General features: G+C 47.5%; 1 protein-coding gene across 1 annotated transcript in view; it reads right to left on the reverse strand.

The window, feature by feature from the left end:
• Positions 1 to 24335, reverse strand: part of LOC132834709 (myosin-9-like) — a 112446-nt gene extending 88111 nt beyond the window's left edge. Inside the window, exons 1-2 of the mRNA XM_060853671.1 lie at positions 24171 to 24335; positions 6908 to 7050 (exon numbers count right to left, since the gene is read on the reverse strand). Of these exons, the coding sequence (XP_060709654.1) occupies positions 6908 to 7050; positions 24171 to 24335 (308 nt within the window). The remainder of the gene's footprint in view (positions 1 to 6907; positions 7051 to 24170) is intronic.
• Positions 24336 to 25074: the final 739 nt, after the last annotated feature.

The following is a 25074-nucleotide window of genomic DNA, read 5'->3' on the forward strand; positions in this document are numbered from 1 at the left end:
TCCCAAAGCCCTTTGCAACCAATTAAGTACTTCTCAAGAGTAGTCCTGTGCAAGCCCAACACAACCTCCTTGGTCTCATTTTCAACGCCCCTGTTCATAAAATCAAATATATTTTTTAGATTAGATTCCCTACAGTACAGAAACAGGCCCTTTGGCCCAACAAGTCCACACCGACCCTCCAAAGAGTATTAACGGTTGCCTCACCCTGGGCTGCGACCATCAATGACACCCAGGTCTCTCTGCTCCTCGATTCCAATCACAGTCGTACCCTTTATTTTATTTTATCTCTCCACTTTCCTCCGACCAAAATGAACTTCAACTTCCACCCATTCCACCAAACTCCTTTCAGAGCTCTACACTGTCCTCCTCACAGGCCACAATATTTCCAGGTTCTGCATCCTCCACCAATGTTGGAGCTGTGTCCTTCACACCAACGTCTAAATCTTTAATACAGATCAGGACAAGCAAGTGTTTCAGCGCTGATTTCTTGAGAAAATGAGACTGCAGATGCTGGGGATCAGAGCTTAAAAATGTGTTGCTGGAAAAGCGCAGCAGGTCAGGCAGCATCAAAGGAACAGGAGAATCAACATTTCGGGCATAAGCCCTTCTTCAGGAATGAGGAGGGTGTGCCAAGCAGGCTAAGATAAAAGGTAGGGAGGACAGACTTGGGGGGGTGGGGGGGGGGGGGGGGGGGGCGGGGAGAGACACCACTTGAGAACTCCACTAGAAAACCTCCTTCTAGCCCCAGAAAAATCCACAAAGCACTAATCGCCATTTCCTCTCACTTAGCGAATTTCCCACCCATGTTGCTGCCCCTTTAATTCCATGAATGAGAACTTTGGTCAGAAGTCTTTTGTGCAGTAGTGCATCAAGTGGCCAGTCACATTCCTGCAAAGCCACCGACTTGGCGCAATCTGCCTTTATAATGGAACCTTTTCAGCCCACGATCGAGATGCTTGCTTTGATAACCTATACAGGGGAACCTCGATTATCCGAGTGACACAGGTGGGAGTATTTTGCGCAGATAATCGAATATTTGGATCATCAAATGCCGAATAACACAGTTTAGCCAAGCATTGGGCACTTTGCGATCTTGGCCGGATAATCCAAAGTTCGGATAATCGAGGTTCCTCTGTAGCAGAATGAGGCACTGCAACAGAGTGCAATATTTAACTGAGTGTTAAAACACTACTGGGTTTAATGCACTGACAGATATGTCCCACTGCTCCACAAACCGTCACAACTCTAGAAATACCACCCAGGTGATCAATTTGCCCAGCAGAACGCTATTCAGGAAAAAAAATTCACACCAGGTTTCATCATTAACAGGAAACACCTATTTATTGCAAACAGGCTTATTCTTTAACAGTTGCTTAGGTCCTTGAAAGTGGAGTCACAGGTTGACAGGTTGGTGAAAAAGGCATTGGAATGCTTACCTTCATTGGTCAGGACAGTGAGTATGGAAGTTGGGACATTATGTTATGGCTGTATAGGACATTGGTGAGGCCACTTCTTAAATACTGCGTACAGGTCGGCTTGCTATAGGAAAGATATTGTTAAAGTTGAAAGAGTGCAGAAAAGATTTACAAGGATGTTGCCGGAATTAGAGAGGCTGAATAGGCTTGGGGATTTTACCCCCTGGAACACTGCAGGCTGAGGGGTGATCTTACCGAGGTATTTAAATCATGAGGGGGATGGCTAGGGTAAGTAGACATATTTTTCTTGGGGTGGGGGAGTCCAAGACTACAGGTTTGAGGGGAAAGATTTGAAAAGGACCTGAGGGGTAACTTTTTCACACAGAGGGTGGTACATGTATGGAATGAGCTGCCAGAGGAAGTGGTGGAGGCTGGTACAATTACAACATTTAAAAGGCATCTGGATGGGTACATGAATAATAAGAGTTCAGAGGGGTATGGGCCAAATGCTGGCAAATGGGATTAGCTCAGATTGGGATGTCTGGTCGGCGCAGTTGAGTTGGACTGAAAGGTCTGTTTCCGTATTTTCATAACTCTTAAGTGGTAGAGAAAACAAATAAACTACAATGCAGCTTGACCTACATCTCATTAAACCCCCAACACACAAACACTGCCCAGAAAGATTCATCAGACCCCAGGTGTAGGTCTCCCTTATTTCACCGTCAATTTGAATTTGCTGTCCCCAGCAGCTCCTACATATCGAGGGCTCAGGACGACAGAAACCATCGCTGTCAGGAAATACAAAAATGAAACAGACGGTTCAATATATCTTGCAAATAACTTAATTAGAATAGTAGAGCTCAATGGTTATCTCAATGGTGACAACGTTGATTGACCAGTGAGACTAGAGAATCCACATTGATGGCAAAACAGGAAGTGAAAATCAGGAACTATTTGCCATTATGGAAGAATTGATATAAAAATCAGGGACATGCAAGTGGGTGATTAAAAGAGTAACAGAAATACAAAATCATCGAATTTACCCCACAAGGGGCTGGAATAGCACATAGATAATATTCATTTTTCAGGGCCAGAGGGGATGTTCATTGTTCTGATCCATGAAGGCAACCGTGCCCAATGCCACCTTCACCACCCTGTCAACCTGTGACTCCACTGTCGATCCTGATTGAAACAGCCTCCCCTGTGATAACAGTGGGGAACTAGTTCATGTTTGAACAGTGATGTTTGCCCTAATTCCAGCTACAAAGGCTGTAATAGTGCAGCCCTGATAAGTGAAGTATATCATGTATTTCAGTGTTTAACTGCATGTGGCATCTGCTGGAGTTAGCCCATCAGCTTTGTTCCCAACCACAGCCAGCGATGGCAGCGTAAGAATTTTTGCTATAGCAGGTACTGGGCCATGGGTAAGGACAGAAGGATGTGGCTCTGATGCCTCACAATCTTCAACAACCCAGTGGCTGGCATTCACATGAAGAGGGATTTTGGGGTGTATGTGTGTTTGTGTGTATGCGTGTGTGTGAGTGCGTCTGTGTCTGTGCTTGTGTGTGAGAGAGTGTGTGCGTGTGCATCTGTGTCTGTGCGCGTGTGTGAGTGTGTGCATGTGCATCTGTGTGTGCATGTGCGTCTGTGTGCATGTGCGTCTATGTACATGTGCGTCTGTGTGCATGTGCGTCTGTGTGCATGTGCGTCTGTGTCTGTGTTTGCGTGCGTGCACACGGGTGTTGCTCTGCAGAAATCTTAGGAAGAATAGGGAGAAACAAATTGACATTTTGGCATATTTCTCAAATTACATCATTAGTGTGTTAAGGACCAGAAATATTCGCAACCTGCAGTGCTAAAAGAGATGGTCTATTATTAAGAATAGAGGCAAATGATGACTTGTGATCCTGGGATGCTTTTCAGTTTCAATCACAGAGTGGGTGGACACACTGCCTCAGTAACACGCAGCTGAGTCATTGAATCGTTTACAAGAATTTGCACCAAGCATTTCCCCAAGTGGGAGGGTAGAATCCAAAGGAAAGTACGAGAACAAGGGACTATTCCAAGACAAAGGCAAAGCACTGCAGACGCAGAAAGTGCTGGAGAAACTCAGCAGGTCTGGCAATGTCTGTGGAGAAAGAAACAAAGTTAAACATTGCAAGCCCATTATGACTATTCTAGAGACCTCTCTGTCTTTCTATCTGCGACTATTCACTGATATTCTTCACAAATCTAACTCCCACTGCTATCTGAACAACACTTTCTCTTAAGGCGCTTCCTTTAAGAGTCCATTGTATTCTCCCAGTTTCTCCATTTCTCTCATTATCACAACTCTGACAATGATGCCACCTTCCAACAGGGATACCTTTGACTTCTTCACTGTCCAAGGCTCCAATTGCTCCTTACAGGTGAAACAGTCATTTACCTGTATTTCTTGGAAATTAGGAAGCTGCGTTGGCTGCTCACTATGCCATCTCCTGCACAATGGGAAAATCCAATGTAGGCCAGGTGACCGATTTGCAGACCACCTTTTCAAGCATGACCCAACCTTCTGGTCCCTCGCCATCTACATACACCATTCTCCCCTCATGCCCGCATTAGTGTCTTAGATTTCTGCAAGAAAGACTACCAAAAGCTGGGATAGCCGCATTTCATTTTACCTTCAGTCACTTTACATCCTCCTGGACTTCAACAACTTCAGACCATGAATTTTGCCCTCCATTTTGCCTACTTGCCTCAACATACTCCCTCTCCTCTCCCCCAACTATCTGCATTCCTCAGTTTTGCCTTCAATAGGGAGAGAGTTGACCTAATTTTTTTTCTATTAACACCTACCCGGCATCTATATCACTTCTCAACACTATCACCACTCCTTTTGCCTTTTGTTCCATGACACCAGTGGTCTCAGTTGCCTGCGGTTCCCCCACCTTCCCTTCTATTGGTTCCTCCACCTTTTCTTTCTACAGTATAAAAGCCATCTCTTTTCCACCTCCCTCTTCAGTTCTAAGGAGTCATATTGGGTTCAAAATATTACATTCTGTTCCTGTCTCCACAGATGTTGCCAGAGCTGCCGAGTTTCCCCAGCACTTTCTATTTTTATTGCAATTTGGCTGCAAAATAACTGTTACATAAATAGCTTGCAGCAAAATATTTCATTCCACACTGTACTGCAGGAACACTTGCAGACCGACCAGGCTGTGAAGCAGTCTGGGAGCTGCTGTCTAGGTTCCCTGTGCAGACGAGGATTTTAATGATCACAAATAGTACAGTTTCTTATCCATTGGCACCACTGAGCTAACCAGACAAACAAACACTTCATGTCACAATCCTCTACCCAGATCAACCTGTCCAACCCTGCCCTTGACTAATGAAATTTCATTTAAATAGCTCATTCCACAGTTAGGATACCCCAAATAATTTTATTGCAAATAGAGAGTCATCGAATTGGAAATAGCACGGAAACAAACCTTTCAGTCCAACTTGTCCATGCCAGTCAGATTCCCTAAGTTAATCTAGTTCCACTTCTTAGCATGTGGCCCATTTCCCTCTAAACCCTTCCTATTCATATACCCATCCAGATGCCTTTTAAATGTTGCAATTGTACCAGCCTCCACCACTTCCTTTGGCAGCTCATTCCATACACGTACCACCCTCTGTGTGAAAAGGTTGTCCCTTAGGTACCTGTTAAGTCTTTCCCCTCTCACCTTAAACACATACCCTCTAGCTTTGGACTCCCCTATCCCTTGAAAAAGACCTTGACTATTCACCTTAACCATGTCCCTCCTGATTTGATAAGGTCACCCCTCAGGCTCTGGCACTCCAGCGAAAATAGCCCCAGCCTATTCAGTCTTTCCCTATAGCTCAAACCCTCCAACCCTGTTGTAATGATTGGAACCAGGTGGATTTTGTTGACCTGAGACCCTTGATTGGGGTTGTAAACCTGGGCCAATCAGGGAGCCCTGGCTGACAGATTAAAAACAGGGGATACAACTCAGGGACTGATTCTGAGCTGGCTAGCCACATGTAGATAAAGGGTGACTTGGTGAAGGCAGTACCAGCCTCTGGACAGTAATTTAGAAGTTCTGTTCTCAGTATTGAGACCATTGTAATGCAGGAAACAAGGCAGCCACACTGTACACAGGAAAAAGGAGTGGGATAATTACCTGGTTTCTGTGATGTTGAGTGAGGGACAGAGGACTGTCTTGGCATTGGCAAGAATTACCTTGCTCTTTTTAAAACATAGTGCCACAGCATCTTTTAGGTTCGCTTGAAGGGGCTGCTGGTCTAACATTGCATCAAGAAAACGATACTCCCAACAGTGAGGCTCCTCCTAAGAACTCCATTGCATGAATCAGCTTGGATTTCTTTCCACAAAATGTCCCTTTCCAAATTGTATGCCTAATGTTACATAACTGTTCAAATTTGATATTATGTAAAATGCAACACAGATTGCTTGTTGTCGATGCTGTGTGTGTGAGAGAGAGAGAGACAGTGTGTCTCGCTCAATGTGTGCCTTTGTGTGTGTGTGTGTGTGTGTGTGTGTGCGTGCATGTGCGTGTGCGCGTTTTGCTGTGTATGTGTGTGCGTGTGCATCTGTGTCTCACTGCGTGTGTGTGTGTGTGTGTGTGTGCATGAGTTTGTGTCAGTGTCTCACTGTGTGTGCATGCATATGGTTGTGTACATGTAGGTCTGTGTGTATGTATTTGCACGAGTTTGCGTGTGCATGTAGGTGTTTATCTGTGTGTACGTGTTTGCATGCGTATGCGTGTACCTGTGTCTCGCTCTGTGTGCGTGCATGTGACTCTGTGTGTATGTGTGTGTGTGTGTTCTGAGGTGCTCAAGCACGCTTGGAATTACAGGTTCCTTTGCAATATTCATGACATGCCAAGCACACAGCCTGAGAGGTGTTTACATACCTTTCAGCCCCTCAGGGCTCTGTGTTGAAGGGACCCTAGGCTCTGGCTTTTCTCTGCAGCTACAGTTTTGGTACATCACTCAGCAAATAACCCTAGACCTTGGCCAGTCTACAGCACCAACAGCTCCAGAAGACCAGCAAGTGTCAGGGAGACCAGAGACTGCCTTTCACTGAGCTGCTCATCCTCCGGCCACAGCTGCTGGTTGCTTCAGTGTGTCTCCCTGGGAACAGCCTGTGGAGCACAGCCTGTCCTACATCATGGAACTCGATAAAAATCCCCTTTCCAGAACTGTGCCAACGGGATTCTAAACTTCTCTCTGCCTGCGTCACTGGAGCCCAGTTTACATAAACCCGACCGACCTGAACCATCTCCTGCCCAATCCATCCCGGTTTCCATCAAATCTGTACCAGATCGGTCGGGCTTTTTATGATTATAGCAGCTCACAGGAGGGAAGAGATAACAGAGAAAGATCAGGAATTTGCATGTGTTAATTCTCTCGGATACACTAAAGCAGGCGTGAACATAAATACATTTTACTGAGATGGCAGATATCATCCAACAAATTCACGCTCCTACCTGCCACTGTCAGACAGATCATAGCAGCGCCTCCAAGCTAACCGCAGCGAGTTGTTTCGTGTCGCATTAACAGCTCCCGGACCGCTCACCGTGCAGCAGGGACCAGTCGGATCGAAGCAATTCAGGTCCTCGGGCAGAGAATCCTAAAGTGGTCCGAATGAAAAGGAAGGCTCAGGTCAGAAAGGAACCGTTCAGCACTCAACAGAGCTCCCTCCTCCACAATCTGAGAGTGAGGTGCTGTGGTTTCTGTGCACACTATCAAGATGACAGCTTGCCAGCTTACTTAAAGCTGCACTGCTTATATAACGAGTTCAAAATGGTGAGGCAATTTAGGGCCCCATATCTGCCACAGAGTGAATGTCAGGTTCACACACACTCGATTGGGGTCCGCATTCTCATCCGAAACTGCACAGATGCCAGGAGTTGAATTGCACTAGGCATCAAAGGTATGACAGACATTGTGAGTAGGGGGTTTGTTGGGGTATTGGAGCAGTGGCTGAGAGATGGTGGGGATGGAAGCGAGGGAGAGGAGGAGTGGGGGGTGGGGTGAGTGAGGGCAGAATGGGGGGTTGGAAGTGGAGCTAGGCGGGGGGAAGAGGGTTTGGTGGGGGTAGGGACTGGGGAAGGTGTTGACGGGAGTGTGGCTTCGAGTGGGCGGTGGAGAGTGGGAGTCGGGGCTGTGGGTGGGAGTTTGTGGGTGGGATTGGGGAGTTGAGAATGGAGTGGAGAGTGGGGGTGGCGGGTGTGGGGGTGAGGGCGGGGGCTGTGGTTTGGGGACTGTGGGGATGGAGAGTTGAGTGTTGAGTGGAAAGTGGGAGAGGGGATGTAGAGGTGGAGAGTGTGGAAAGTGTGATGGGTTGTAGTGTGGGTGGGGGAAGCTGTTAGAGGTTGGTGAAGAATGTGGGAGTGGGGAAGGTGTGGGTGGGGAGTGGGGACGGTGTGGGGGGGAGTGGGGAGTGAGAGGGGTGTGGGTGGGAAGTGGGTCGGTGTGGGTGGGGAGTGGGGAAGGTGTGGGTGGGGACTGAGAGGGGTGTGGGTGGGGAGTGGGGACTGTGTGGGTGGGGAGTGGTTCGGTGTGGGTGGGGAGTGGGGACTGTGTGGGTGGGGAGTGGTTCGGTGTGGGTGGGGAGTGGGGAAGGTGTGGGTGGGGACTGAGAGGGGTGTGGGTGGGGAGTGGGGACTGTGTGGGTGGGGAGTGGTTCGGTGTGGGTGGGGAGTGGGTCGGTGTGGGTGGGGAGTGGGGAAGGTGTGGGTGGGGAATGAGAGAAGCGTGGGAGTGGAGTGGGGGGGTTGTGGGCGGGGAGTGAGAGGATGTGGGTGGTGAGTGGGGTTGGTGTGGGTGGGGAATGGGGCAGTGTGAGTGAGAGTGAGAGGGATGTGGGTGGGGAGTGAGGAGGTGTGGGTGGGGAGTGGGTCGGTGTGGGTGGGGAGTGGGGAAGGTGTGGGTGGGGAATGAGAGAAGCGTGGGAGTGGAGTGGGGGGGTTGTGGGCGGGGAGTGAGAGGATGTGGGTGGTGAGTGGGGTTGGTGTGGGTGGGGAATGGGGCAGTGTGAGTGAGAGTGAGAGGGATGTGGGTGGGGAGTGAGGAGGTGTGGGTGGGGAGTGGGGGGTGTGGGTGGGGAGTGCGGGCAGTGTGGGTGGGGAGTGAGAGGGGTGTGGATGGGGAGTGAGAGGGGTGTGGGAGGGGGGTGGAGGCGGTATGGGAGGGGAGTGAGGGAGGTGTGAGTGGGGAGTGTGGGCGGTGTGGGTGAAGGTGGGGGGGGTGTGGGTGGGGAGTGGGGCAGTGTGGGTGAGTGAGGAGGATGTGGGTGGGGAGTGAGAGGGGTGTGGGTGGGGTGTGAAGGGGGTGTGGGTGGGGAGTGGGGGCGGTGTGGGTGGGGAGTGAAGGGGGTGTGAGTGGGGAGTGAGGGCGGTGTGAGTGGGGAGTGAGGGCGGTGTGAGTGGGGAGTGGGGACGGTGTGGGTGGGGAGTGAAGGGGGTGTGGGTGAGGCGTGAGGGCGGTGTGGGTGGGGTGTGAGTGGGGAGTGGGGGCAGGGTGGGTGGGTTGTGAGTGGGGATTGGGGGGGTGTGGGTGGGGAGTGGGGGCAGTGTGGGTGGGGAGTGGGGACCGTGTGGGTGGGGAGTGGGGGGGTGTGGGTGGGGAGTGAGGGCCCTGAGGGTGGGGTGTGAGTGGGGAGTGGGGGCAGTGTGGGTGGGGAGTGACAGCAGTGTGGGTGGGGAGTTAGAGGGGTGGGGGTGAGGAGTGAGGGCAGCCTGGGTGGGGAGTGAGGGCGGTGTGAGTGGGCAGTTAGAGGGGTGGTGGTGGGGAGTGAGGGGGATGTGGGTGGGGAGTTAGAGGGGTGTGGGTGGGGAGTGAGTGGGTGTGGGTGGGGAGTGAGGAGTGTGTGTGTGGGGAGTGAGGGCGGTGCGGGTGGGGAGTGAGGGCGGTGCGGTGGGGCGTGAGGGGGGTGTGGGTGGGGAGTGAAGGGGGTGTGAGTGGGGAGTGAAGGGGGTGTGGGTGAGGAGTGAGAGGGGTGTGGGTGCAGAGTGAGGGTGGTGTGGATGGGGAGTGAGGGCGGTGTGGGTGGGGAGTTAGAGGGGTAGGGGTGAGGAGTGGGAGCGGTGTGGGTGGGGAGTGAGGGGGGTGTGAGTGGGAGTGAAGGGTGTGTGGGTGGGGAGTGAAGGGGTGTGGGTGAGGAGTGAGAGGGGTGTGGGTAGGGAGTGAGGGTGGTGTGGATGGGGAGTGAGGGCGGTGTGGGTGGGGAGTGGGGAAGGTGTGGGTGGCGAGTGAGGGTGTGTGGGTGGGGAGTGAGGGCGGTGAGAGTGGGGAATAGGGGCGGTGTGGGTGGGGAGTGAGGGGGGTGTGAGTGGGGAGTGAAGGGGGTGTGGGTGGGGAGTGAGGGCGGTGTGAGTGGGGAGTGAAGGGGGTGTGGGTGGGGAGTGAGAGGGGTGTGAGTGGGGAGTGAAGGGGGTGTGGGTGGGGAGTGAGAGTTGAGGGGGAGGTGTGTGGGTGGGGAGTGAGAGGGGTGTGGGTGGGGAGTGAGAGTTGAGGGGGAGGTGTGTGGGTGGGGAGTGATGGGGTGTGGGCGGGGAGTGAGGGTTGTGGGGAGGCATGTGGGTGGATAAGGCTGTTAGAGTTTGTATACAGCCAGCAGCTGCTCCCATCCTGGAGGTGTGGGGGTCTGGTGGTGGTGGACAGCACCCAGCCTGTGAGCAATCATGATGAGACTTCACGCACTCCACCCAATCCAATAGTGAGCAGAGATCACTCAGCGAGGGGTGGCCCATTGTCCGAGCTGCCACACGGGCTGCTGTCATTTGCAGATACCCCCAGTTTGAAGCTGCTCCTTCAGTTGCCTGTTTGCCACACGTGGGTGTGTGAGCTAGTTAGAGATGTTGCTCACAAGTAAGGGAGTTTAGGAGACACACAATGACACTAGTGAACAAGGCACAGCGATTCACCCTCAAGTGGATAAGTTTCAGGGGATTGTTCCTGGAGTTGTGGGGGGAGCAGAATATGGGTTGAATCAGCATGGCAGCCAGTAATCACAGTTTACTAATCACAGACAGTCTGTGAAGGGGAGAGGAGAAGTGTGTGATGTATTAGCGTGCTCTGGATTTGACTGGGAGTTGGAAACCGTTTCAATGAGAACTTTCCTCCGAAAGCGAGAGAGTATTTGGAAAGGATACAGCAATGCAGCACTCTGGCAAGCAAATGGCACTAACTGGATAGCCCATCCCAAGAGACAGCATATGCTTGATGGGCCAAATAGCTTCTTCGCGAACTATACAGTTTGAAGATTGTATGGGCAATAGGGAGCTCAAATGTAACCAGGTCATAGTCCTCCATTGCAACAATCTGATATTTCATTGATAAAGTCTCACACATCAGTTTGCCATCAGTTGGCATGGTGGCTAAGTGGTTAGCACTGCTGCCTCATGGCACCAGGGACTCGGGTTCAATTCCAGCCTCAGGCGACAGTCTGTATGGAGTTTGCACATTCTTCCCCATGTCTATACTGGCTTCCTCCCACAGTCCAAAGATGTACAGGCTCGATGAATTAGCCATGCTAAACTGCCCATAGTGCTCAGGGATGTGCAAGTTAGATGCATTAGTCAGTGGAAATGGGGAGTGGGTTACTCTTCGGAGAGTCAGTGTGGACTTGTTGGGCCAAATGGCCTATTTCCACACTGTAGGGATTCTACGACATTACAATGAGAGAGTTTGACTGTGAGAGAATTCAGTCAATTGGCCTGTTCTTGTCTTTTATTTTCATGTGCTTGATGTGTGGGCTCAAATGTGACTCAGGAACCTTCCAAACTTCTGCCACCCAGAAGCACAAGGGCAACAGGTATATGGGAACACCACCACACCCACCTTCAAGATCCCCTCCATGCCCCTCAGTATCCTGACTCGGTAAAATATAACACTGTCGTTGGGTCAAAGTTCTGGATCTCCCTCCACTATAGCTCTGTAGGACAAGCTACACCACATGGACATCAGGGTCCAAGAACACAGCTCCCCACAACCTTCGAGGGGAATGAGGGGTGGGTAATAAATAAATACTGCATTTGCTAGACATCTAGAATAAAAACTAATGATTGTTCTTCAGAATATTCTGAAGAACCATAAAGGACTCAACACATTAACTTTGCTTCTCTCTCCACAGATGCTGCCAGGTCTAGAGTTTTGCCAACACTGGCTATTTTTATTATGGGCAATTAATATTGGCCCCACCAGTGACTCCACAAACTGTGAAATGATATCCATGGGTATCAGGACAAGGGAACATTTCTATCAGTGAATTGATGATTTCTGTGGGGCTTTTCTTTAAATTCATTCACAGGATGAGGGCACTGCTGGCTTGGGTCTGGACTTATTGCCCATCTCTAACTGCCAGAGGGCAGCTAAGGGTAAACCTCATTGCTGTGGTCTGGAGTCACATGTAGGCCAGACCAGGTAAGAATGGCAGATTTCCTTCCCAAAAGGACATTAGTGAACCAGATGGGGTTTTCTGACAATCAACAGATTCCAAGACATGACCTCAGTCTCCGGATTTAACAGTCTAATGATAATACCAGTGGGCTCCTCGTCTCTTCATATAGATATGGGGATAGGATATCTTTGTAGGTCCACCTAGTGGTAGAGGTTTGCACTGCAAGTCACAGAATGGTGGCCCTGAAAGGATCCACAATACATCCAGCAAATGGAATATAATATTGTTATTACTGCATGGGGTCTTAGTAAGCACAAATGGATATCTTTTCTCATTCAGATCACAAAGTGGTAAAGGGACAAATAATGGACATTAAAGGGCTAAGCATGAGCATTCAAAATTCTGTTAACACACTTACACCTGCAACAATGTTCATTGCTGGATTTAAATCATTGCCACACTGAGACAACTATGTCTGATATCCATTCAGTCTGCCAAACCTCTGAGGGGCTCCACTGTCAGAGACTTCATGGATCATTGCGCCACATGGCATTCCATTGGGTATCACGTATGACTGAGGCTTCAGGGTTAATGGCATTAACTCACAGCAATGATAGCAATGGAATGCTCCAACCAAGCTCCATGTTCCTGGACAAGGCTAGTCAAAGTCCAGTCTCCTTCTCTTGATCGTCATCGCTGCTGGAGGGTATGAACATTCAGGATTGGGCCCTTGAAAGATTTTGATGAGAAGAGACTGGTTGTATTGGTCAGGTAGTATTGTGGAAGAATTACTCAATGTTCTACAAAAAAAAATTACCAGGAGATGCAGAAAGTCCTTCCCAAACTTAAACTTTAATCTTGCAAAATCAAAGCTGTGGGAGCCAGCAAAATGCCTTCCCTGATTCCCCACAAGCTCTTTTGTTCTCCTCCAGTTTATACAATTTGTTGGTCCTGCGCTTATTGGATAATATTAGCATAGCCAATCATGCTGGCTTGCTTTTTTTTAAACTAATCATCGTCTGTCACACTGTTTCCCTCCATCTCGCTTAACCTATCACATTACAACACCATCATCTTCAGGAGTAGCTCAACTCCCAGTGATTAATTAACTTATCACAATGTGCTACCATTATTTCACATGATCCCGGGCATACGTTGGAATACTAAGGTAGCTACATAACTGCCAGAGTCACCCCCATAGGAGCTTGGTAAGTAGAGGTTGAAGATAATTGATCAAGGAAACACAGGAGGAAAAGAATTGTCTTGGGCAGCAAGCTTTGGTCTAGAACCTTCTCCCACTGTCAAACAGCCCCCAAACACCTACTGCCAGAGCTCAGGCATAAAGATTGGATCGATGAAGTCAATGAGTCCATCCAAGCCTGACCCTTCAGATCATCCTGAAACATCTCAAAGAGCCTGCAGGTGTTCATTGCCAGTGAGAGTGGCCACTCGTGTTAATGGACTCCAATCTCGAAGGGATATCAACTACAGATTTTTTTTTAAAATTATAAAAAGCTGGATTGTTCAATCTTGGCTTTAAAATATCATTTGGAATTTAATGACAGTTCCCTGAATCATCCAACTGGTTGTTATAGTAACCACTGTAACCAAAGCAACGCAGCTTTCAGAGGTTTTGCTCACCAAATCACCAATTAGTTTTGTGGAAGCTGAGGGTAGTTCTTCAAATTTCAGCTCAGAATTGTCAGAATGTACAACTCCCCCCCCGCCCCCTCCCCCACCCACCCCATAGGTTTTTGGAACTCTCCCAGGTTCACCCTTAACAACCTAGCTCCATTCTCCTGTTTGTTGCTATGTCATCAGTGCCTCAAAATCACGACTTTTCACACAGTTCCTCGCCCTGATCATGCATCTCCAGATTCTTAACCTTTTAATGAGGAGGAACTGCTTCCATTTGTCAGCTGTGTTACTAACCAGAGCGCACAGATTGAGGATAATTGGCCAAAAAAAAAATACCACTGACAAAAAGGATGATCAGATCAGCCATGAGCTCATTGGAGCAGGCACAATGGGCTGAACGTCCCACGTCTGTTCCTACACCTCCCAGTTTGCTTTTCACTGCGAGGCCCGATCTGGAATGCCCTGCCTGGAAAAAGGTAGCTCCACCAATAATTTTCAAAGAGGAAGCGGATCAAAGACTCGGGAAGGAATTGATTTTGCAGGGCTGCGGGACCAATTGGATAGGTCTTTCAAACCAGGCACACAATGGGACCAAAGTCTTCCTACTGCGCCATCAAATCTCAATACAACACATGAGCTTACCCCTGCAGCAAATCTTCCCTTTTCCTATCACTTGATCATTAAGGCTCAAATCTTTTTGTTATCCAATTATCATTTCCCAGTCCATCTTATTTTCTCTCTAGACTGATGACGTTGATGGCACCCTATGCTTTGAGGTGACGATGAACATGTCAAAGGGAGAGTGCATGTTTTGGCTCAGGATTGAGAGGGGATGCAAAACAATGGCTCTATGTTGCTACAGAGATGCTGACATTTGAGCGATGTACCAGAGCATTTTAATATCACCAAAGCATTGAACAGACAGCAAGATCAATTCGTTCCATTGGGCAGTTGCGTTGCTAATCAGTGGACAGAAATTTAAGGTAATTGGTCAAAGAACCATGTACGAGAAGGGTTATCAGATCTGCCTTGATCTCATTGATGGGCTGAATGGCCTATTTCTGATCCGACATCTTAAATAATTCATAGAATCCCTCCAGTGTGGAATAAGGGTATTTGGCCCAACAAGTCCACATCGTCCCTCCAATGAATAACCCCAACCAGGCCCATTCCCACACCCCTAACCCCTACATATCCTCTGACTAATGCACCAAACCTACACATCCCTGAATACTATGGACAATTTAGCACAGCCAATCCACTTAACCTTCACACCTTTGGACTGTGGGAGGAAACCAGAGCACCCGGAGGAAACCCATGCAGATCCGGGGAGAATGTGCAAACTCCACACAGACAGTCGCCCAAAGGTGGAATTGAACCTGTGTTCCTGGTGCTGAGGCAGCAATGCTAAACAGTGAGCCACATTTGCTTTTCAACGAGAGAGACTCAATCTGGAAAGCCATGCCTGGAAACGCAGAAAACCATCAGTAAACCAGAAGACTGTGGGAATAGAAGTAGGCCATTCAGCCCATCAAATCTGCTCCACCACTCAGGACGATCATGATAATCCTTCCTGTCTGTTGTTCAATGTGATCATATTTGGGTTGGTTGCTGGATAAAAGTCCCTCAAAACAGCACAGAGAACTCCCCCACTTTTCTTTGAAAAAGTGCCATGGGATCTTGCACATTCGCCCGACCTGAAGGGGTTGGCTTGAAGACAGGGTTTAACTTTGAAACTGTGAAAGACAGCACCTTCGACAAAGCAGCATGTCGTCCACTCCCGTACTGAGGTGTCAGCCTCGATCAGTGTGTTCGAGTCTCTCTGGAGTGGGACAAAAACCCCCGACCTTCTGTTTTGGAGGAGTGACTGCTAACACAGAGCCACTGAGGCGGACAGTTAATCAAGGGAAGAAAAATGTTTCAGCAATGCTGCAATATTCAAAAGTACAGATGCACCAACTTTATCACAGCGCATTTGAAGGAACACATCCCCATTGTGCTGTACTACGTGCTTCCAATAAAAAGCTGCTATTTCTTCAAAGATATAAGGACAGTGCCAAATCAGAAACACCAAATAAGTATTTGCAAGGAACAATTTGGTCTTTGCAACAGTCCCTCCTATAAATTAGTATCAGTGATACGCTATTCATGTTTTGAAGATCTAAAACTTTGAACCATGATGGAATTATTACAAGGACCGCCAGAAGTGGCAGTCATGGTACTCAGTTCAGAAGATTACATTCCACTTCGATCACTTAGCTCCAGACCTGATTATGGTCCTAGCCTAAAAGTGGATGCAAGAACTGAACCCCAGCGATGAAGTGAGAGTTTTTTTTCTTTATGAATCCATGGGAAATGGGAGCTGCTGACTAAGCCAGCACGTACTGTCCTGGAGAAGGTGGTGGGGGCCGGCCTTCTTCTCCCACTGCATGCCTTTGTGGTGCAAGTACAAAGACTTTAGGGAGGGCATTCCAGGATTTTGGCCCTGTGATGGTGAAGGAACAGCAATACAGTTCCAAATCATGATGTGTGAGGCTTAAAGGGGAACTTAATGGAGATGGTATTCCTATATATTCACTAGCCTTGTCCTCTTGGGCTGGAGAGATCAGAAGAGTGTTGGCGAGGCACTGTGGCTCAATGGTCAGCATTGCTGCCTCATAGCATCAGGGACCTGGGTTCGATCCCAGCCTCAGGCGATTGTCCACGTGGAGTTTGCATATTCTCCCTGTGTCTGTGTGGGTTTCCTCCCACAGTCCAAAGATGTGCTGGTTAGGGTGGAGTGGCTGTGCTAAATTGCCCATGCTGTCCAGGGATGTGCAGGCTGGGTGGGTTAGCTGTGGGAAATGCAGGGTCCCAGGAATGGGATGGGTCTGGGTAGAATGCTCTTTGGACCGTCAATGGGCTGAATGGCCTGCTTCCACACTGTAATGTAATTTATTGCTCAATGTCCTTGGGTAGGTGGGGAATTACCTTCCTGAATCATTGCAGCCCTTGTGCTACAGCAAGCAATACAATGGGCAGCAGTTCAGGTTTTAATTACAGGACAGTGTTCTGTACAGCAAATGTGATGACTAAAAATTAAAGTTTCAATGCTCCATTTTAAAGATACATGGGCAACAAGACATCAATTCCACACAGAGACAGTTTTCAAAGTCCTATTCACTTTCCATTTTGGCAGAACAGAAGCTATTACCAAACTAATATATCCATCCAAATATATCATTGTACATACATATCAAATTATTGATGCAATATGGTTACAAAGGAAATAGGTTGAAGAGATCCTACAAAAACTATTGACAACACATCTTGGATAGAGGTGAAATCCTACAAAAACTATTGACAACACATCTTGGATAGAGTCAACTGTTCTTAGCCAGGACACTGTTTGGGGCATTGTTTGAAGAGGTTATAGTGACCTGGGACCATAAGTTCAAACTCCAGCTTCAGACTAAATAATCAACAGAATCGGTTTGTGTGTGCATGTGTGGGTGAGAAAGAGAGTGCACGTGTGTGTGTATGCGCATGTGGTGGAGCTCTACGTACAGCAGGTGAGGATAAAATAGGGTTCAGTTGGAGTTAACTGGGCCAGAGAGAAAAGAGGAAAAAGGAACAGGGTTATGACTGAGGCTGGAAATGTGTACTCTCATTCTAGTCCCACAGCTTCATGAGCTATAACATAGAATCAAAAATAATATTTCCACTTACCAACCTGACCAATATTATACCTTATCTATTTTTCAGGTTTGAAATAAAAATATCAATCAGATTTCTTAATACTTCTTGTCAGTTGTGGGAGTTTAAAGAGAGTTTAAGGGTTACTGCGGATTATATCTGCCATAAATGCTGTTGGATGCGAATCTTATCAGATCGAGTGGATGGCTTGGAGAGACAGATAGAAGCGATGAGGAATTTGCTACAGCCACAGTATATGATGGATGGCAGTTATAGGAAGGGGGGAAAGTCTCAGATACAGTCACATAGATGGGTTAACTCCAGGAAGGGTGAGAGAGGTTGGCATCAAGGGCAGGAGTCTTTTGTGGATATACCCATTTCAAACAGGAATGCTGTTTTGGAAAATATAGGGGGTGATGGATTCTCAGGGGAACGTAGCACGAACAGCCAAGTTTCTGGCTCTAAGGCAACGAGGGGTACATCGGCTTTCAAGAGATCAATTGTGTTAGGGGATTCTGTAGTCAGAGATACAGACAGATGTTTCTGTGGCCAGCAGAGAAAAAGCAGAATGGTGTGTTGTTTCCCTGGTGCCAGCATCAAGGATGTCTGAGAGAGAGTGCAGAATGTTCTCACGGGGGAGAGGGGCCAGCAGGAGGTCATTATCCACATTAGAACCAATGACATTGGAAAGGGAAAGGTTGAGACTCTAAAGGGAGATTACACAGAGTTAGGCAGAAATTTAAAAAGGAGGTCCTCAAGGGTAGCAGTATCTGGATTACGCCCACTGCTACGAGCTAGTGAGGACAGGAATAGGAGGATAGAGCAGATGAATGCATGGCTGAGGAGCTGGTGTATGGGAGAAGGATTCACATTTTTGGATCATCAGAAACTCTTTTGGGGTAGAAGTGACATGTACAAGAAGGACGGATTGCACCTAAATTGGAAGGGGACTAATATACTGGCAGGGAAATTTGCTAGAACTGCTTGGGAGGATTTAAACTAGTAAGGTGAGGGCGTGGGACCCAGGGAGATAGTGAGGAAAGAGATCAATCTAAGACAGGTACAGCTGAGAACAGAAGTGAGTCAAATAGTCAGGGCAGGTAGGGACAAGGTAGGACTAATAAATTAAACTGCATTTACTTCAATGCAAGAGGCCTAACAGGGAAAGCAGATGAACTCGGGGCATGGTTTGGAACGTGGGACTGGGATATCATAGCAATTACAGAAATATGGCTCAGGGATGGGCAGGACAGGCAGCTTAATGTTTCAGGATACAAATGCTATAGGAAAGATAGAAAGGGAGGCAAGAGAGGAGGGGGAGTGGAATTTTTGATAAGGGATAGCATTACAGCTGTGCTGAGGGAGGATATTCCCGGAAATACATCCAGGGGAGTTATTTGGGTGGAACTGAGAAATGAGAAAGAGATGATCACCTTCTTGGGATTGTATTATAGACCCCTAATAGTCAGAGGGAAATTGAGAAACAAACTTGTAAGGAGATCTCAGCTATCTGTAAGAATAATACGGTGGTTATGGTAGGGGATTTTAACTTTCCAAATGTCAACTGGGACTGCCATAGTGTTAAAGATTTAGATGGAGAGAAATTTCTTAAGTGTGTACAAGACAATTTTCTGATTCAGTATGTGGATGTACCTACTAAAGAAGGTGCAAAACGTGACCTACTCTTGGGAAATAAGGTACGGCTGGTGACTGAGGTTTCAGTGGGGGAGCAGTTTGGGGCCAGCGACTATAATTCTATTAGTTTTAAAATAATGATGGAAAAGGATAGACCAGATCTAAAAGTTGAAGTTCTAAATTGGAGAAAGGCCAATTTTGACGGTATTAGGCAAGAACTTTCGAAAGCTGATTGGAGGCAGATGTTTGCAGGTAAAGGGATGGCTGGAAAATGGGAAGCCTTCAGAAGTGAGATAACAAGAATCCAGAGAAAGTATATTCCTGTCAGGGAAAGGGAAGGCTGGTAGCTATAGGGAATGTTGGATGACTAAAGAAATTGAGGGTTTGGTTAAGAAAAAGAAGGAAGCATATGTCAGGTATAGACAGGATAGATCGAGTGAATCCTTAGAAGAGTATAAAGGAAGTAGGAGTATACTTAAGAGAGAAATCAGGAGGGCAAAACGGGGACATGAGATAGCTTTGGCAAATAGAATTAAGGAGAATCCAAAGGGTTTTTACAAATATATTAAGGACAAAAGGGTAACTAGGGAGAGAATAGGGCCCCTCAAAGATCAGCAAGGCAGCCTTTGTATGGAGCCACAGAAAATGGGGGAGATACTAAATGAATATTTTGCATCAGTATTTACTGTGGAAAAGGAAATGGAAGACTTGGACTGGAGGGAAATAGATGGTGACATCTTGCAAAATGTCCACATTTCAGAAGAGGAAGTGCTGGATATCTTGAAACGTTTAAAAGTGGATAAATCCCCAAGACCTGATCAGGTGTACCTGAGAGCTCTGTGGGAAGTTAGAGAAGTGATTGCTGGGCCTCTTGCTGAGATATTTGTATCATCGATAGTCACAGGTGAGGTGCCGGAAGACTGGAGGTTGGCAAATGTGGTGCCACTGTTTAAGAAGGGCGGTAAAGACAAGCCAGGGAACTATAGACCAGTGAGCCTGACCTCGGTGGTGGGCAAGTTGTTGGAGGGAATCCTGAGGGACAGGATGTACATGTATTTGGAAAGGCAAGGACTGATTAGGGATAGTCAACATGGCTTTGTCCGTGGGAAATCATGTCTCACAAACTTGATTGAGTTTTTTGAAGAAGTAACAAAGAAGATTGATGAGGGCAGAGCAGTAGATGTGATCTATGTGGACTTCAGCAAGGCATTCGACAAGGTTCCCCATGGGAGACTGATTAGCAAGGTTAGATCTCATGGAATACAGGGAGAACTAGACATTTGGATACAGAACTGGCTCAAAGGTAGAAGGCAGAGGATGTTGGCGGAGGGTTGTTTTTCAGACTGAAGGCCTGTGACCAGTGGAGTGCCACAAGGATTGGTGCTGGGCCCTCTATTTTTTGTCATTTACATGCGAGCATAAGAGGTACAGTTAGTAAGTTTGCAGATGACACCAAAGTTGGAGGTGTAGTGGACAGCAAAGAGGGTTACCTCAGATTACAGCAGGATCTGGACCAGATGGGCCAATGGGCTGAGAAGTGGCAGATGGAGTTTAATTCAGATAAATGCGAGGTGCTGCATTTTGGGAAAGCAAACCTTAGCAGGATTTATACACTTAATGGTAAGGTCCTAGGGAGTTTTGCTGAACAAAGAGACGTTGGAGTGCAGGTTCATAGCTCCTTGAAAGTGGAGTCACAGGTAGATAGGATAGTGAAGACTGTATTTGGTATGCTTTCCTTTATTGGTCAGAGTATTGAGTACAGGAGTTGGGAGGTCATGTTGCGGCTGTACAGGACATTGGTTAGGCCACTGTTGGAATATTGCGTGCAATTCTGGTCTCCTTCCTATCGGAAAGATGTTGTGAAACTTGAAATGGTTCAGAAATGATTTACAAGGATGGTGCCAGGGTTGAAGGATCTGAGCTATAGGGCGAGGCTGAACAGGCTGGGGCTGTTTTTCCTGGAGCATCGGAGGCTGAGGGGTGACCTTATAGAGGTTTACAAAATTATGAGGGACAGGGATAGGATAAATAAACAAAAGTCTTTTCCCTGGGGTGAGGGAGTCCAGAACTAGAAGGCAGAGGTTTAGGGTGAGAGGGGAAAGATATAAGAGAGACCTAAGGGGCAACTTTTTCATGCAGAGGGTGGTACGTGTATGGAATGAGCTGCCAGAGGATGTGGTGGAGACTGGTATAATTGCAATGTTTAAGAGGCATTTGGATGGGTATATGAATAGGAAGGGTTTGGAGGGATATAGGCCGAGTGCTGGCAGGTGTGACTAGATAGGGTTGGGATTAAAGTCGGCATGGACAGGTTAGACCGAAGGGTCTGTTTCCATGCTGTACATCTCTATGACTCTATGAACCACAATTATTGGTTTATCAGAACAAAACTCATGCAATGCATTTACAATAATTGGATAACGTATACAGTCACTAATTGAGAAGTATAAAATGTTTACCTCTCTAATTAGCCCCAAACCAAATCAGCTATCATACACATGTCGTTCAGTAAAAAGAGAAAAAACATTTCTCTGCAGAGATGGGCACTCTATATAAAAAAAAGGGCCGTTGACTTATTCGAAGAGGCAAAAAGAATATAAATCAGAAAATGTTCTGGAGTCAGTTGCTCTGAGGTTCAGACATGAGCAGACTTCATTAACCTTGCACAATTATCTCTGAAGTCTTTGCAGACACAGCTTGCTCACGAAATATGATACTGAGAAGCTTCTGCAATCATTCTTTCAGAAGAAAGAATAAGTTCCACCCTGAACTGAACCCGAGGGTTCTTTCAGAAATAGCAATCTCTCTTTGTAGTTTTAAACTTCTTTCGATAAAGAGTGGTGAGGAAGTGAAATACAACACCACAAGTTGAAGTGAGCAACACGGATTCAGTTAAAAGGAAGCTTGTGAGGGAGAAGGGAAGGGGGCATTAGGTTGATAGACTGAGATGAGAGAACGATAGAGGAAACTTAATTGCCACATAGACCAGTAAGGTCAAATGGCCTGTATATCTGTGCTGTATATTTTATCTATGCCGTCCTATATATGTAACCCTTGGAGTGCAGATATCATTCTGATCAATCGACACTGCACTTCCTTCAAGGATAACACATTTTTCCTAAGGTGTGGTGACTGAGGCAGAAATCCCATGGCCCCAGTGTTGCTTCTGGCCAGGGCTCCCAAGTTGACTACAGCAGTCTCAAACCCAACCCAAGCACATCCTGTCCTCTACATCCAGTGGTCCTGGTTATTGATTTGATTTGATTTATTATTGTCACGTGTACAAAGGTATAGTGAAGGGTATTGTTTTGTGAGCTATCCAGGTAAATCATACCTTACATAAATATTTCAGGACGATAGAACAGAATGCAGCACATAGTGTTACAGCTACAGTGAAGGTGCAGAGAAAGATCAACTCTAATATATGAGAGGTCTGTTCACAAGTTGTTCAGAGTATTGAAGAAGGTGGCCCCCATGTCTTAAAGAAAAAGCTGTAAAACATTCCAGAAACAGTGAGTTCCTGGAAGAGAGGGACATGGGCCTGATATCATTGAATGAGAATCATACAGGAACACACTGGAAAGGGTGGCATGATGGCACAGTGTCTAGCACTGCTGCCTCACAGCACCAGAGACTTGGGCTCGATTCCACTATTAGATGACTGCCTTATGTGGAGTTTGCACACTCTCTCTGCATCTGTGTGGATTTTCTTCTGCAGTTCAGGTGGGTAATGCAGGATTACAGGGATGGTATGGGTCTGGGTGGGACACTGTTTGGAATGTCAGTGCAGACCATGGGCCTTTATCTGCACTCCAGGATTTCCACGATTCTTTATGAAATCTCTCAATGCTTGCGATGGTCCTGTCTTTCATGCAAGTTCAGGGATCTGTAAAGAGAAACCAGTAGCTGGTGCAGCAAAACTGCTGCCTGACGGGCAGTGACATGGGGACTGACTGTGATCAAGGATTCTCTCACCCAGAAGGTTCAGATTTCTTTTCTCTATTGGCTACTGTAGGGTTTTTCCCATTGTTACACTCAACGGCAGTTATGCCAATGTAACACTGGACCTGCATCTACTATGGAAGCTTCAGGCACATCAGAATGAGGAGGTTCACGCTGGCGATATTGGCTCCCATCCAGCTGTGTTTCAAATGCATGGTGACAGTTTCCAGTTCCTTCCAATCGACATGTCCTATCTCTCCACAAAGAGCAGAGCTATTTCTCAGAGATGACACACACTGGGAGCACTGGTGCAAATTGTAAATTCGTTCAGCTTAATGTAAAGCACTGAGCTCTGTTTCTTTTTGCAGTCTCGCAGTAAGTGAGAGGAGGCCTATGAAGAATATAGTCCTCTCTGGCTGAATGCCTGGTTCTGAGGATTGTATATGCCCCTAGCCTTTCAGAGAGCTCATCTTAAAGGACTGCATGTGCTGTGTGTATATAAACATTGTGACTCGCCCTGATAGTTAATCTGCTTTGGATTTGGAGGCTGAAAACTGTTAGTCTGCTTCATAACTTATTGTGTTTTATTGTTTTAAATAAACTAGTTCCACTGTGTTAATCAGTTCCTGAGTTCATCAGACGATTGTTTTTAACATGACACTGTTCTGCAAATACCTTATTTGTCACATGATCATTGCATTTTCCTTTGACACCTACTTCCGTTTCATGGCATGAGGGCTCAGTGGTTAGCACTGCTGCCCCACAGTGCCAGGCACCCGGGTTTGATTCCACCCTTGGGCGCCTGTCTGTGTGGAGTTTACACGTCCTCCTGTGTCTGCATGGGTTTCCTCCGAATGAGCCATAGAATCCCTGCAGTGTGGAAACAGGCCATTTGGTCCAACAAATCCAAAGAGTAACTCGCCCAGTCCCATTCCCTGACCCTATTATTCTACATTTACCCCTGACAAATGGACCTAACCAATTGCTCTGGTTTCCTCCCACAGTCCAATAGTATGGTTACTAAATTGCTCATAGTGTCCGGGGATGTGCAGGCGAGGTGGATTAGCCATGGTAAACGCAGGTTTACAGGGATAGGATTGGTGGTGGGATGTTCTTCGTAGGTTTGATGTGGGTTCGAAGGGCCGAATGGCCTGCTTCCACACTGTCGGGATTCTATGATTCTAAGTCACCTCAAACAGAGCCAAGGGAATTATCAATGAAATAACTGACGTGGGGCTGGACTAAGGCCAGTGATCTTTTCATGTTACTCCGGTATGAATCGGAGAAGTTTGTCAACTCCAGATTGAGTTACTAGTTCAGCATCAGCTCTCCCAGAGTACCATACACAGGGTTGCAGACTTTCAGATGTATGGCTTGACTCCAATATCACACAGCGCCACTTCCACAAAGTTACCTGCGGTGATAACAGGGTGTCTGAACAAACTTTTCATAAATACCTGAAATCGGAGCTGAGATCTTCGGGTCCTACGTAGTGCTTGTGAACCACTATCCAGATCAGACAGGGTGAGGGGTGGGGACTGCAACAACCCGAGGCTCTGCCAGCTCCCGCTTGCCCCCACCCTGCGGCGCCGGTCCCTCCGGCTGGCGGTGAAATCAACCATTTGTCAGTTACACACAGTGCCCGGGAGCCAGGCCGGGGATCACATCACAAATCACATGCAGCACAACTGGGAGGGGACCAGCCGGGGACAGAGCGCCCCAATCACCTGCCACTTTCCCCGGGCACGCTGCAAAAGCGAGGCCGAGAAATCCAGCCACTCGCTGGCTGATCGTGTCACAAATCATTCTTTTGTTGTCACTCTGAAACAGCCCGCCTCCTGCATCCACAGTAACCAGAAACAAGCAGACAACAGTGACCAGCAACTCTCTTAGTCCTCTCTTCCCAGCCCCAGAATGTTTTCAGAGGGTGTTACACTCCCTTCCCATTCTGTTACAATGTATCCCAGAGGCCGGATACTTTGCCTGGAATCTGGCTACAATGTATCCATCTGGAAACAGTCACTTTCAGTTACAATGTATCCAGGGTCCTGAGATTTCGGGCAGACTGCGCCTGCGTGGCTGGCTCTGGCAGCGCGGGCAATCGCGGGAATTCCGCTTTGAATCAAAGGGCCTGGACAAGTGAAGAGCTGCAGTTGTCTAGCGCCTCATAAGGGGCCTCCTTCCTCCCCCCCAAAAAAATAACCCGACAGCCGTTGAATCACTGTTCTCCTGCAGAAGGCGGCAGCTCCCGCACCAAGACAATAGGTGCAGGAGTAGGCCATTCAGCCCTTCAAGCCTGCACCGCCATTCGATATGATCATGGCTGATCATTCCTAATTAGTATTCTCTTCCTGCCTTAGT

The sequence above is a fragment of the Hemiscyllium ocellatum genome, chromosome 42, assembly GCF_020745735.1.
Source record: "Hemiscyllium ocellatum isolate sHemOce1 chromosome 42, sHemOce1.pat.X.cur, whole genome shotgun sequence".
NCBI lineage: Eukaryota > Metazoa > Chordata > Chondrichthyes > Orectolobiformes > Hemiscylliidae > Hemiscyllium > Hemiscyllium ocellatum.